Source organism: Hemitrygon akajei, chromosome 1, assembly GCF_048418815.1.
Source record: "Hemitrygon akajei chromosome 1, sHemAka1.3, whole genome shotgun sequence".
NCBI classification, from domain to species: domain Eukaryota; kingdom Metazoa; phylum Chordata; class Chondrichthyes; order Myliobatiformes; family Dasyatidae; genus Hemitrygon; species Hemitrygon akajei.
In genome coordinates this window covers 186,752,277-186,765,840 of record NC_133124.1, presented here as the reverse complement: position 1 = coordinate 186,765,840, position 13,564 = coordinate 186,752,277, and the positions used below count along the sequence as shown (strand labels likewise).

The window sequence follows — 13,564 nt, the reverse complement described above, 5'->3', positions numbered from 1 at the left end:
AGCCTACCTGGAGGTTTCCTGATTCTGAGATCTTCTCATCTCTGTTTCCGTTTCTGCAGCTTTTAATAGTTTATTCTCAGTCACTATTCCACCAGTTTGGGTATTTTCTCATGACTTTCCATGTTTACGTTGAGATGAATCATCTTGTCTATCATTTGTTCCTTTCTGCAACTCAGTTTCTCCTGTTCTCTGACCAGACCAGGCTTCACCTTCAATTATATTGGTGACCATTTCCTTTTCGCTATTTAATATCACCCCTGGTTATCCAGTGGTTCTATTCCTCCCCACTTCACCCAGATCTATTCTGAAGGGCTCTGACATCTCTTCATCAGTTCCTCTTGGGAGGCTTGCATATGGTAAATCATACCACATTCCAATTTCCAAAACTGAGTCCCTGCAGTATTTAATGGATTTGCTTGATTCCTCTTTTACAGATTTCTCTTTGTCCTTCCATCAAAACCATCCTATTGGCTGACTTATCTTTACCTTATTTTTTTTCTTTTTTCATCTCCTTTGCAGAATTCTTTTACTAGATGTAGGTTCTACGTCAGACTCTGGGTCAATATGTACTCCCTGTCCTAGAGGTAAAAGATAATTCCAATGGAGAATTTTTTACAGGATCATTTCCGTCTACTGGTTTCAACCAAAAAACTGGCAAATTTGGCATCTGACTCGCTACTACAGGAGATGTAGAAACCCAGTGGCTGGCCAACATATGCTTCCATCGCAGTCCTAAATTTCTTATTAGAACTCCATCTCCAGGCATTAGTTGAGAAAATTTAATCTTTAGATTTTTTTTTTTGGTTTTGTTTTCTAGCTTAAAAACACTCTGCTAGTTGATAAGCTTTTTGCATTTTTTTTCTTCATGTGAGAAGTTTTCTGTGGAAAGTCCTCACTAGAGGTTCCAGATCAAAGATGAACAGGTAATCTCACTTTGTGTGCGAGCATTAAATGCTATGGCAAGTAGCCAGTGGCTTCATTCTGTGTACAGTTACAACAGTGTACCAAATGTCCAATACGCTGACTCCCATTGCTCCTTTTCTTGGCATCAAGAGGCCCCACCATGTCTAACAATGTCCTGTTGAATATCTCAGGCTGAGCATCACCCTGAGGGTGATATGGCATTGTCCTTGATTTCTTGACTCCAAACATGCTCAGCAGCTCAATGTATGAGGCTGCTCTCCAAATCCCTTCCCTGATCACTGTGCAGGCTTCTCGGGAGGCCACAGTGAATGAAGTATTTCTCATTTGCAGCTGTGGATGGTTTCTGATCCTTTGCGGGGAAAAACTTGAGTGTACCTGGTGCAATGATCAGTGATGACCAAGACATTTGCAGTGTAATTTGAATCAAGCTCTATGGAACGAAGATCCATGCACACGAGATCAATTGGCCCCATGCTTTGTAGGTGAAACAAGGGAACAACTCCTTTAGGTAGCATCGTTCTTTGAATACAACAAATACATGACTTAAATTGAAGTAATCTTCAACTTCAGGCTTCATTCGTGGCCAGTAGAAGCTGTCTCTGACTAATCCGTAAGTCTTGTCAAATCCCAGTGACCTGAGTCATCAAGGAGGAACCTCACTACAATCTTCCTGTACTTCTCAGGCAAAATTAACTGAGAGCATTGAGTTTTGTTTGGAGGAGAAGTAACCCTGTATAAGACTTTGTTCCTCAACTGCAGTTTTTCCCATTCTCTCAACAGTCAGGGTATAGTAGGGTGTTTGGTCTTCCCAACTTTTGAAATACCTCCCTTGAAAATGGCTGACCAGATTTAATCTATACAAGGGTCATCTTGCTGTGCTACTGACAATTCAACAGGGTTCAAGACAGACGACTGTTTCATATTCAGCATAGTCAGGTTGCAGTATGCTTGGGGAATTGCAAGGCTAGAAGAGCCCAAATGATCGACAGCTCATTGTCTTTGTTTGATTGGCCATCTGTGGAAAACTGGCACATTGCTTTAACACTCGGCAGGAATGTCCTCCCAGTATGTCAGTAGCCGGCATTCCATAAGAACACTGTGATAATGCATCCGTGTCAATGTTCTGACTTCCTGGCCTCTATTTAAGGCTGCAGTCATAGACAATGCTGCCCGCCAGAGATGACATGTGGCAACCAATTTTGCTGAGGTCAAAATATAAGTTAGTAGGTTGCTCACACAAAATGCTGGTGGAACACAGCAGGCCAGGCAGCATCTGTAAGGAGAAGCACTGTCGACGTTTCGGGCCGAGACCCTTCGTCAGGACTAACGCTTAGATAATCACAAACAAGAAAATCTGCACATGCTGGAAATCCAAGTTACACACACAAAATGGTGGAGGAACTCAGCAGGTCAGGCAGCATCTATGGAAAAGAGTACAGTTGACATTTCTGGCTGAGACTCTTCCAGGACCAGGTAGATAATTGTTGAGTTTGTCTACCACTGCCCATTTCAATGCCAGAAACTCCAATTTGTGAGCAAGGCAGTTTCGTTTGGATGGCAACAAACTCTGGCTAATGATAGAAACAGGTTTCAGGCCTTTTCTTGGCCTTGATATAATACTTCAAATTAGGCCTCACCAATGCATTATACAACTCAACGTATCATCCCATCTCCTGTAGTTCTTCCAGCATTCTGTGTGTGTTTCTTGTACTCAATACGAAGCTTTCTTTACGACCCTGTGTACCTGTGACACCACTTTCAATGAATTATGGACCTGTATTCCCAGATCCCTTTGTTCTGCAGCACTCCTCGGTGTACTGCTGTCATTGTCTAGGATCTACCCTGGTTGGTCCTCCTCACACTTGTCTGCATTGAATTCCATCTGCCATTTTTCACTCTGCAAGCTCTGATGGCCTTCCTCTCTGTCCACTACACCCCAATCTTGCTGTCATCTGCAAATTTGCTAATGCAGTGGGTTATCCAGAATGTTGATATAGGTGACTAACAACAATGGATCCAGCAGCGTTCCCTACAGCAAACTACTAGTCACAGGCCTCCAGTCAGAGAGGCAATAATCTACTACCACTCTCTGGCTTCTCTCACAAAGCCAATGTCTGATCCAATTTACTACCTCATCTTGAATGCCAAGCAACTGAACCTTCTTGACCAAGCTTCCATGTAGGACCTTGTCAAGTGCCTTGCTAAAGTCCATCTAGACAACATCCACTACCTTGCCTTCATCCACTTTCCTGGTAATTTCTCGAAAAACTCTATAAGATTGGTTAGACCCGACCTGAGGTCTTAACAGCATCTATCTCCACTTTCTGTTCTAGCACTCTGGTTCCCATTCCCCTGCACCTCTAGTTTAAACTCCTCTGTGCAGCACCAGCAAACCTTCCTGCTACAGTATTAGTCCCCCTCCAGTTCAAGTATAAGCCATTTCTTTTGTACAGGTCCTACGTTCCCTGGAAGAGAGCACAATGATCCAAAGATCTGAAGCCCTCCCTCTTTTACCAACTCCTTAGCCATGTGTTATACCTTTGGCTTGGCCCAGCAGCATGAACATGACTGGTCACCGAACCACAACAGGATACTCTTAAAAATGGAAGGGTTGAGAAGGATGTTACTGGGACTGGAGGGACTGGTATTTATTACTGTCACGTGTACCAAGATACAGTGAAAAGTTTTCTCGCATACAGTTCATACTGAACAAATCATTACACTTGTCCATTGAGGTAGTACAATGTAAAACAATAATAGAATGCAAGACAAAGAATTTAGATTTAAAAGTGTAGAATAATTATAATCAATGTAATGATCTGCAGCGAGCAGCTTGCAACAAGAAGTTGGACAGACTGGGACTGTTTTCCCTGGAGTGAAGGAGGCTGAGGGGTGACCTTATAGATGTTATTAAATCATGAAGGGTGTAGATACAGTGGACGGTCAGTTTTTGTCCCCAGGGTGGGGCAGTCTTAAAACTAGAGGGCACAGGTTTAACGTGAGAAGGTTCTAAAGGGGAAAATTGTTCCACACAAGTATGGAAGGAGCTGCAAGAGGAGCTGGTAAAAGTGAGGACAGTAATAATCTTGAAAAGAAATTTAGACAGGTAGGTACATGGGTGGGAACGGTTTGGCAAGCACAGGCAAATGGTACGAGCTAGGGTGGGAAGCACAGTGCGCATGAGCAAGCTGGGCTGAGGGTCCTGTTTGTGCACTGTTTTACTCTGCAGTGTGCAGGGGGCTGGGGATCTCTTGTCTGGGCGGCAGTGTTCCCTGTGACCGCAGCCTCTGTTCTCCCTGCAGACCAGGCCAGGTGCCAGGTGGAGCCGGTGTTGGGGACCCAGGGGTGGTGGGGCGCGGACACCACGTTCGTCAGCTCTGTCGAGCAGTGTCAGAAGTTGAACTTCATGCCCGGCGTTCACCTGGTGACATACCTGCAACCCTACAACTGGTCACAGCCCGACAAGGTCAGTATAGGGGGAGAAGGGGTTGACAGCCTTCTCCCTTCCTCCTCTTCCCAGTGCTGAGACAGGCAACTCCCTCATGCCTCCCTCCGACCCTCTTCTCCTCTTCGTCCCATCTGTCCTGAGCTCTACTCTCAAACTCAGAACCCCACCCCTAAGTCCTTTCTTTACATGCACAGTGGCTCCCAATGCACAATAATTCCCCTCCCATCCCAAGCCCCTTCTCCATAAAATAACTCCCTCCCTGACCAACTTCCTCTATCTACATGACTCCTCCTACATAATAATTCCCTCACATACTCCTCTCCCTCAGGATAACTCCCCCCGTACACTCCCCCCACACGATAACTCCGTCCCCGTACACTCCCCCCACATGATAACTCCTCCCTCTCTCTCTGTGCCCAGGTGGAGCTGCGCATCAGCCCGTCCTATGTGCAGAACCCCAGCACGGAGCTGGAAGCGGTGATGGTGTTGCAAGGCTTCATCCACCCATTGTTTGCGACTCCTGCCCCCTCCGATAACGTCTTGGTCAAGGTGCAGCTCCAGCGGCTCTATGTGGTGGCGAAAATCGGCCGCTCCAGCAACAGCCTGGAGATGGTAGGTGCATCTGGTCCCAGAGCAGGGCAGGGGAAAGGGGAACGATGGGGGCCAGAACACACGCACTTATGACTCGGGCATATTTTATTTACCTCAGATTCAGATTCAGTTTATTTTCATTTAGAAACCACAAATACAATGCAGTTAAAAAATGAGACAACGTTCCTCCAGAATGATATCACAAGAAAAGCATACGACAAAACAGACTACACAAGAAAAACCACATGACGTTTGGCAATCCCCAGTCCAGAGTCCAGAGAGGCTGCTGCTTATCAATATCGCGCTACTGTCTTAGCATGTTCCCCAGAAAGGAACTCCAGACCCATCAGACAAAACAAGACTACCCAGACACACCAAGTCAAGAGACCAGCACTACCACCCAACAAACCAAAAACCTACACAGAACCACATAGTTATAGTTAACGTTTAGTTGCAACAGTGCAGACAATACCATAATTGATAAAAGACTAACTGACAAAAAGCACATAATTACAACACAGAGTTCCAGCAGTGCAAAGCAATACCGTTATCTGATAAAGAGCAGACCATGGGCATGGTAAAAGAATGTCTCAAAGTCCCTGACAGCCCATCATCTCACAGCCCCCTGGAAGCACCCGACCACAGCCAACTCTGAGTCCGTTGTACTTGTGTACAAGGGTGACCCCTGTCACCGCACTGTTCTGAAGCCAGGAGGGAAAACTTCTGTTTGTATAGTGCCTTGAAATAGTATTCAGCCCCCACAACTGCTTTCACATTTTACTGTCCCATCTTCTAAATTGAAAATAGATTGAAGTGGGATTTTTTGAGCTAATCATTGTGCGCCATGTCAAATCAAAGACAAGTTCCAAACCCTATCAACGGTTCACAAAAAATTAAAAACCAAAATTGAGAGGCTGAAGAAATACCCATCCCCTTTGTGATTGCTACACCAACTTTCCTCGGATGCGATACTGAATGTTAACTTACCAACTCACCCAATCTGTTGATGTTAGAGAATTGGAGGATCACATGAATGCCCCCTCTCTGTCTTTAAAGTAGATTTACTACAGACCAAACCAAAATAAAGACAAAAGAGCATTCGAAAGAAGTCAGGGAAATGATAATAGAGAAGCACAAATCTGGGGAAGGGTACAAGACCATTGCAAAGGCACTGAATATACCTCGAAGCTCAGTGCAGTCAAGGTCAAAGTACATTTGTTATGAAAATATGTGTACATTATACAACCTTGGCGATTCATCTCCTTACAGGCAGCCACAAAACAAGAAACCCAAAAGAATCCACCGACAAACACCCAACGTGCATAGAGAAAGAAAAAACAAACTGTGCAAACAGTAAAAGTAAGCAAATAGCATTGAAGACAGAGGTGAGTCCTCAGACATGAGGCGTGGAGCAGCCTCGGCCTCATTTCAGTGTCTGTCAGAGTAAACATCATGGAGCCTGCAGATACGAAGCCACAGCCTCCGTCTTAATCCAGTGCAGAGCGGTGAGCCTGACCCACGCCTCTTGTCCCGTCACCCTGCCTTTTCAATCCATCTGGCCCGATGTTTAAAACATCGGACCATTCCTTGCTCTAAGATCCAGGCCCTGTCGTATTGACGTGCTCTGGGCCAGGGCCCTGCTGCCACAGTTTGGCTCGTACCCGACCTTTCCAAATCGGCCTGTTGCTTCCATCGATCAAACCTCGCTCTCAGTTTAGGTGGATGGCCTTCGAATCTGCCTCTCCTCTGCTCTGACTTTGCTCCACTCCACTCACCTCGGATATGCCTCGACTTCGCCTTGCACCCACGTGCTTCAACCCTCAACTAAGCCTCACCTTTGCTCGTGCCTTTATTGTTGGCAGTGATCGTTCACCATAATTTTTTTTTACAGAAGTATTATTAATGAATTATTTTAGTTGTAGTCCTTGTTTGTTAACCGCCAATAAGTTGCGCCATCTTAAACCATGAAAAAGTGGGGATAAATGTGAAACCCCAGCCGCACTTCCTGGGTCAGGCTGCCCCTCTAAACAGTCACCAGAGAATACTGGCACTTGTAAGAGAGGCTACTGTGATGCCAGCGGTCACTCTGAGGGAGCTGCAGAAGTCAGTGGCTGCGACTGGAGATGAAGTTCATGGCTTCACAATCTCTCAGGCCTTGCACAAAAGAAGTATTTATGGAAGAGATCGAGGAAGAAGCCCTGGCTAAAAAAGGATTTTGAAAAGCATCATTTAGAAGTTGCTCTAAAGATGTGGAAGAAAGCCTTGTGGTCAGAGGAGACTAAAGTGTAACTTTTTGACCTCAGCACTAAGCGGTACATGTGGCGTAAATCTAATACTGCAGAACAGCCAAGTAATACCATCCCTACTTTAAAGTTTGATGGAGTAGCAGGGACTAGAAATTTGGTCAGGATTGATGGGAAGATGAACGCTGCTAAATTCTGAGAGATCCTGGATAAAACCCTGCTAGCCTCTGCCAGGAAGCTTAAACTGGGGAGCAAGTTCATCTTTCTGCAAGACAGTGACCCAATTGGATTGGGGAGCATGCCTTATGAGAATAGGTTGAGTGAACTCGGCTTTTTCTCCTTGGAGCGACAGGGGATGAGAGGTGACCTCATTGAGGTGTATAAGATGATGAGAGGCACCGTGTGGATAGTCAGAGGCTTTTCCTCAGGGCTGAAATGGCTAGCACGAGAGCCATAGAGGAGATGTCAGGGATAGGTTTTTATGCAGAGAGTGGTGAGTGTGTGGAATGGGCTGCCGACAGCGGTGGTGGAGGAGGAAATGATAAGAGTCTTTTAAGAGACTCCTGAATGGCTACATGGAGCTTAGAAAAATAGAGGGCTACAGGTAAAGCCTAGGCAGTTCTAAGGTATGGACATGTTTGGTACAGCTTTGTGGGCCGAAGGGCCTGTATTGTGCTGTAGGTTTTCTATGTTTCTAAAACACACTGCCAGAGCACCAAGGAGTGGCTTCAAATGAAGAAAATTGATGTCCTTGAGTGGCCCAGTCAAAGGCCTGACCTTAACCTGATCAGACATCTCTGGCAAGACATGAAGGTTGCTGTCCACTGCCACTCCCTGTCTAACCTGGCACAGGCTTGAGCAATTTTCCAAGGAGGAATGGGCAAATATTGCTTCATCATGTTGTTCAAAGCTAATAGAGACTTATCCAAAAAGACTTCCGCCTGTAATAGCTGTACCGGCTGTTAGTATAGTGGTATCAGTGCCGGACTTCAGAGCGAAGGCTTTCCATCCGTGCTGGGTTGATTGTCAAGCTAGCAACTAGGCCTTGCAAAAATAAGAAAGCCTGCTAAAAAAAAACAGCATCACGACAGCGTCCCCATGACTCCACTTGGAGTTAAGGGCTTTCTTCTTTCTTCTGTAATAGCTGCGAGAGGTGTTTCAACTAAGCCCTGAACAAAGGGGGATGAACACTTCTGAACTGCTGACATTTCAGTTTTTGAATTTTTAGTTTTACATATTCTACAATTTTCCCTATTTTTGGCCTCTACTGTGAAAAAAAGGAGCATGCGATTCACAAATAAAAATTCTCAGTTAAATTGATCAAAATCCCTGGTTGTAATACTCGTTTATGAGAGCAAAAGGTTGGGGGCTGAATATTTTTCCAAGGCACTGTATATTGAATTGGCTTATCAGTTACGGGTATTGACTGCTTGGAGTTTCTGTTGACATTTAATGGCTCCATTGTGAACAGCGATTGATCTTGCAATGGTCTCTGTAGAAAGGGAAGCTGTGCACACTGCCACGGTCATTTCACCCTTTGCAGTGAGCAACGTTGGCTCCAGTGGTCTCATTCAACCGTCTCTCGAGACTGCAAATGCCTCAGGGTATCCTTGCTTAGACATTGTCTTTAACCTTGTCTTACCACAACTTCCAGAGGGGAGTAACAATGGAGGGTAGTGAGGGAGGGTGTTAATTGAGAGAGGGCTGTGTGGGTTACTGAGGGACGTGGGCTGTACTGGGTGAGAAGGTTAATGGGGAGACAGTGAGGGGGAGGATGTGGGGTATGTTGGTGCGAGGTGTAGGCGAAGGGTTGGCATGGATGTGGAAGAGATCGACAGTGGGGGCACTCTGGATACTAGCTGCATTCTCACCATTGTTTACCCCCCTGCCCTCCTCTCCCTTACCCTTGCTTCCATCACCCTGGCCCCCTCTGACCCCTGTTCCTACCCTTCTTCACGTCTCCCCCACTTGCGTCCTGTCTTCCCCCTGCCTCCTCCCCCCTTCTCTCCCCTCACCTCCCATTCTCTTGCCCGCCACCCCCACCCCCTGCACCCCTGCTCCCCCTTCGCGATGATCAGGAGGAGGTGGGACACTGGGCTGGACAGCCAGAGAAGGAGACCCGTCTGCTGCAGAGGAACAGTGGGGACCGGCTCTTCCCACTGCTTGAACGTGGCAATAAGTACACCATCCGACTGGAGGGCTCACTCAACAGTTCCGGCAACGGCCAGACCAGCGAGATGACCCTCATCTGGGAGCGATCCAAAGCCGTGGGGACCACAGTAAGTTCGGGATAGCCCCTCCCTTGGATGTCATAAGACATAAGAACAAAATAGACCATTCAGTCCATGAGTCCACATTCCTCATGGTTGGACAGAGCAGCTAAAACATCAAACCCCAGGCACCCCCCCAATCTCTCCCTTGCCCAAAAACAGTAACATATCGCCCACCCGCCAATCGGCAACAAGACAGAAAACACAGAAAGGCTGAAGGAGACAAGTGTAAACCACAGTCCACATGGATTATCACATGCCTTGGAATTTCCAAAACATTCTCCATCAGCATCAAAGAGAGTAACAGCTTGAATTCAATCCTTCCATGGGGCCATCATCTGCCAAGAAGCGGCCTCCCGTGGGGAGTGACCTCTGGCCCAACATGGGCTCCCGTGGGGAGTGACCTTTGGCCTGAAATGGGCTCCCGTGGGCAGTGACCTCTGGCCCAACATGGGCTCCCGTGGGGAGTGACCTCTGGCCCAACATGGGCTCCCGTGGGGAGTGACCTCCGGCCTGACATGGGCTCCCGTGGGGAGTGACCTCTGGCCTGACATGTGCTCCTGTGGGGAGTGACCTCTGCCCTGAAATGGGCTCCTTTTGGAAGTGACCTTGGCCCGACATGGCTTCCCGTGGACAACGATTGACATAGCCATTTATGCCAATTAATTCCACAGATTCACCACCATTTGGCTAAATCAATTCCTCCTTGTCTCTGTTCTGAAGAATCAGAATAAGGTTTATTATCACCAGCATCTGTTGTGAAATTTGTTAACTTAGCAGCAGCAGTTCAATGCAATACATAATATAGAATAAATGAATTACAGTATACGCATATTGAATTGATTAAAAATCATTCAAAAACAAATAATACATTATAAAAAAGTGAGGTAGTGTCCAAAGCTTCAACGTCCATTTAGGAATCGGATGGCAGGGGGAAGAAGCTGTTCTTGAATCGCTGAGTGTGTGCCTTCAGGCTTCTGTATCTCTTACCTGATGGTAACAGTGAGAAAAGGGCATGCCCTGGGTGCTGGGGGTCCTTAATAATGGACACTGCCTTTCTGAGACACTGATCCTTTGAGATGTCCTGTGCACTTTGGAAGCGAGTACCCAAAATGAGGCGACTAAATTTATGACCCTCTGTAGCCGCTTTCGGTCCTGTGCATTAACCACCCACCCCCCCGCCCCAAACCAGACAGTGATGCAGCTTGTCAGAATGCTCTCCACAGCAGGTCTATGGAAGGTTTTGAGTGTTTTTGTTGGCAGACCAAAATCTCTTCAAACTCCTCATGAAGTATAGTCGCTGTCTTACCTTCCTTGTAGCTGCATCAATATTGTTGGGACCAGGTTAGATCCTCAGAGATCATGACACCCAGGAACTTGAAACTTCTGATCCCTCCATGAGGATTGGTATGTGTTCCTTCATCTTGCCCTTCCTGAAATCCTCAATCAGCTCTTTTGTCTTACTGTTGTTGCTGTGACACCACTGCACTAGTTGGTATATCATACTCCATTACGCTCTCTCATCTCCATCTGAGATTCTACCAGCAATGGTTGTATCATCAGCAAATTTATAGACGGTATTTGAGTTATGCCTAGCCACACAGTCATGGGTTTAGAGAGAGTAGAGCAGCGGGCTAAGCACACACCCCTGAGGTGCAACAGTGTTGATCGTCAGCGAGGAGGAGATATTATCACCAATCTGCACAGATAGTGGTCTTCTGGTTAGGAAGTCAAGGATCCAATTGCAGATGGGTGTACAGGGGACCAGGTTCTGCAACTTCTCAATCAGGATTTTGGGAATGTCGGTGTTAAATGTTGAGCTATAGTCGATGAACAGCATCCTGACATAGGTGTTTGTATTGAAAGGAACGCTTTTCATGGACTGTCCCACTATTTCAATGCTTCACTGGTTCCATTTAATATCAGAGAATGTATACAGTATACAACCTGATATTCTTGCTATTCACAAACATCCACAAAGACAGAACAGAACCCCAAAGAGTGAATGACAGGAAAACGTTAGAACCCCAAAGCCTTTTCTCTCTCTTATCACGCACAAGCAGCAGTAAAGCATAATCCTCCCCTCATCCCCCACTTATTTCAGCAGAAAGCATCAGCACCCATCACCCACCAAGCAAGCAGTAGTGAAGCCCCCAGAAAGAGGCCAAAACTAATTGTTTACCCAGTAATTGGACGTGCCACAGGCTCTCTATCCCCCAACAAAGGACAGCCAGGCGCACCCCTTTTCCACAGCGAGAAGGGAGACCAACAAAATCAAACAATTTGCAGTGTTGCAGTCTGCCAAGTCGTTTTTGTTCTGAGTTCTCTAACTCAAGAATCAGCAGCAAACTCTCCCCCATCGTTGAGAGAGAGAGAAAGTGATTGCACAAGTATAGAGGCCTCCGACAACCAATCCGCTGTTTGTGATGTTGTTTCTTCTGCGACGCCTCAGTCGGTGACACCAGCATGGAATCGGTTCGTCCACGTGGCCTTACCCGGAAGATTCAAGTCATCCAGGCCACATCCATAGTCAGTGAGCCCCAGGAGTGAGAATCATCGCTGTAAAGAACCACGGTTCGAGTGTGCTGTAGATCACGGACTCCAGTAGCACCCCATCCACCTTGAAAAGAGAAGAAATAAAACTGTTTTGCAGATGAACTCGAAGAAGCCACCCACAGGTGACATCTTGGCTCTGCCCCAGTTTGAAAAATCTCCACATCCATTTTATCTAGGCCTTTCAGTAATTTCAATAAGGTACCCCCTCATCAGTGAGTATAAGCCCAAAGCCATCAAACACTCCTCGTACGTTACACCTTTAATTTCTGGAATGATTCTCCTGAACCTCTGGACCCTCTTCAATGCCAACACCTCCTTTCTTAGCTACAGGGACAAAACTGTTCACAATACTCTGTATGTGGTCTTCTTTTATATTCTAGTCCTCTTGAAGTGAGTGCTAACATTACATTTGCCTTCCTTACAACCGGCTTCAACTGCAAGTTAGCTTTTAGAGAATCTTGCACGAGGACTCCCAAGTCCCTTTTTACACCTCTGATTTCTGAATTTGCTCAATGTTTAGAAAATACTCTACACCTTTATTCCTTCTGCCAAAGTGCATGGCGGAATCTTATCTGCCATTTTTGTGCCCTTTCTCTTAATCTACCCAAGTCCTTCTAAGCATCCCTGCTTCATCTGTACTACTTGCCCTTCCACCTGTCTTGGTATTGCCTGCAACTTGGCCCATTAATTCTACCATCCAGGGCATTAACATATAATGTGAAAAGGAACAGCCCCAGAACTGACCCCTGCAAGACACCATTAGTCACTGGCAGCCAACCTGATAGGGCCCTCTGTATTCCCACTCTTTGCCTGCTGTCAGTCAGCCAATCTGTCTATCCCTGTATCTTTATTGCAACTCCATGGGCACTGATCTTGTTCAGCAGCTGCATCGGTAACATTTTGTTTAAGGACTTCTGAAAATCCTAATAAACAATTATACAGTACGATGACTCGCCTTTATCTATCCTTATTATTTCCTCAAAGAATTCCAACCGATTTGCCTGGCAAGATGCCCCTTTAAGGAAGCCATGCTGATTCCGGCCTATTTTATCATGCACCTTCAAGTATCCTGAGACCTCATACTTGGTTACGGATTCTTAACATCTTGCCAACCACTGAAGTCAGGCTAACTGGCCCATAACTTCTTGTCTTTTGCCTCCCTCCCTTCTTAGAGTGGAATGACATTTGAGATTTTTCCAGTCCTTTGAAACCCGCAATTCTTGCAATGCTTCCATAGTCTCTTCAGCTGCCTCTTTCAGAAACCTGGGGTGTAGTCCATCAGAAACTCGTTCACGTTCAGACCTTTAGCTTCCCATGCACCTTCTCCTTAGTAATAGCGACTGCACTCTCTTCTGTCCCATGTCACTCAAACTTTGCTGTTGTCTCCCACAGTGAAGACTGATGCCAAGTGCTTGGCACTGGGTTTGTCCACCATTCGTTTGTTCCCCGTTGCTATCTCTCCATGGTCATTTTCCAGTGTCCCGTCCTCAACACTTACTAACCCTGTGCCAATTTGCACCTAGCTCGGGTAG

The 13,564-nt window shown here is 46.3% G+C and overlaps 1 protein-coding gene across 1 annotated transcript in view; it reads left to right on the top strand.

Moving 5' to 3' along the window:
• megf8 (multiple EGF-like-domains 8) overlaps nucleotides 1-13,564 on the top strand; it is a 179,892-nt gene that overhangs the window by 35,095 nt on the left and 131,233 nt on the right. Inside the window, 3 exon segments of the mRNA XM_073046496.1 lie at nucleotides 4,227-4,390; nucleotides 4,793-4,984; nucleotides 9,285-9,485. Coding sequence (XP_072902597.1) covers nucleotides 4,227-4,390; nucleotides 4,793-4,984; nucleotides 9,285-9,485 — 557 coding nt within the window.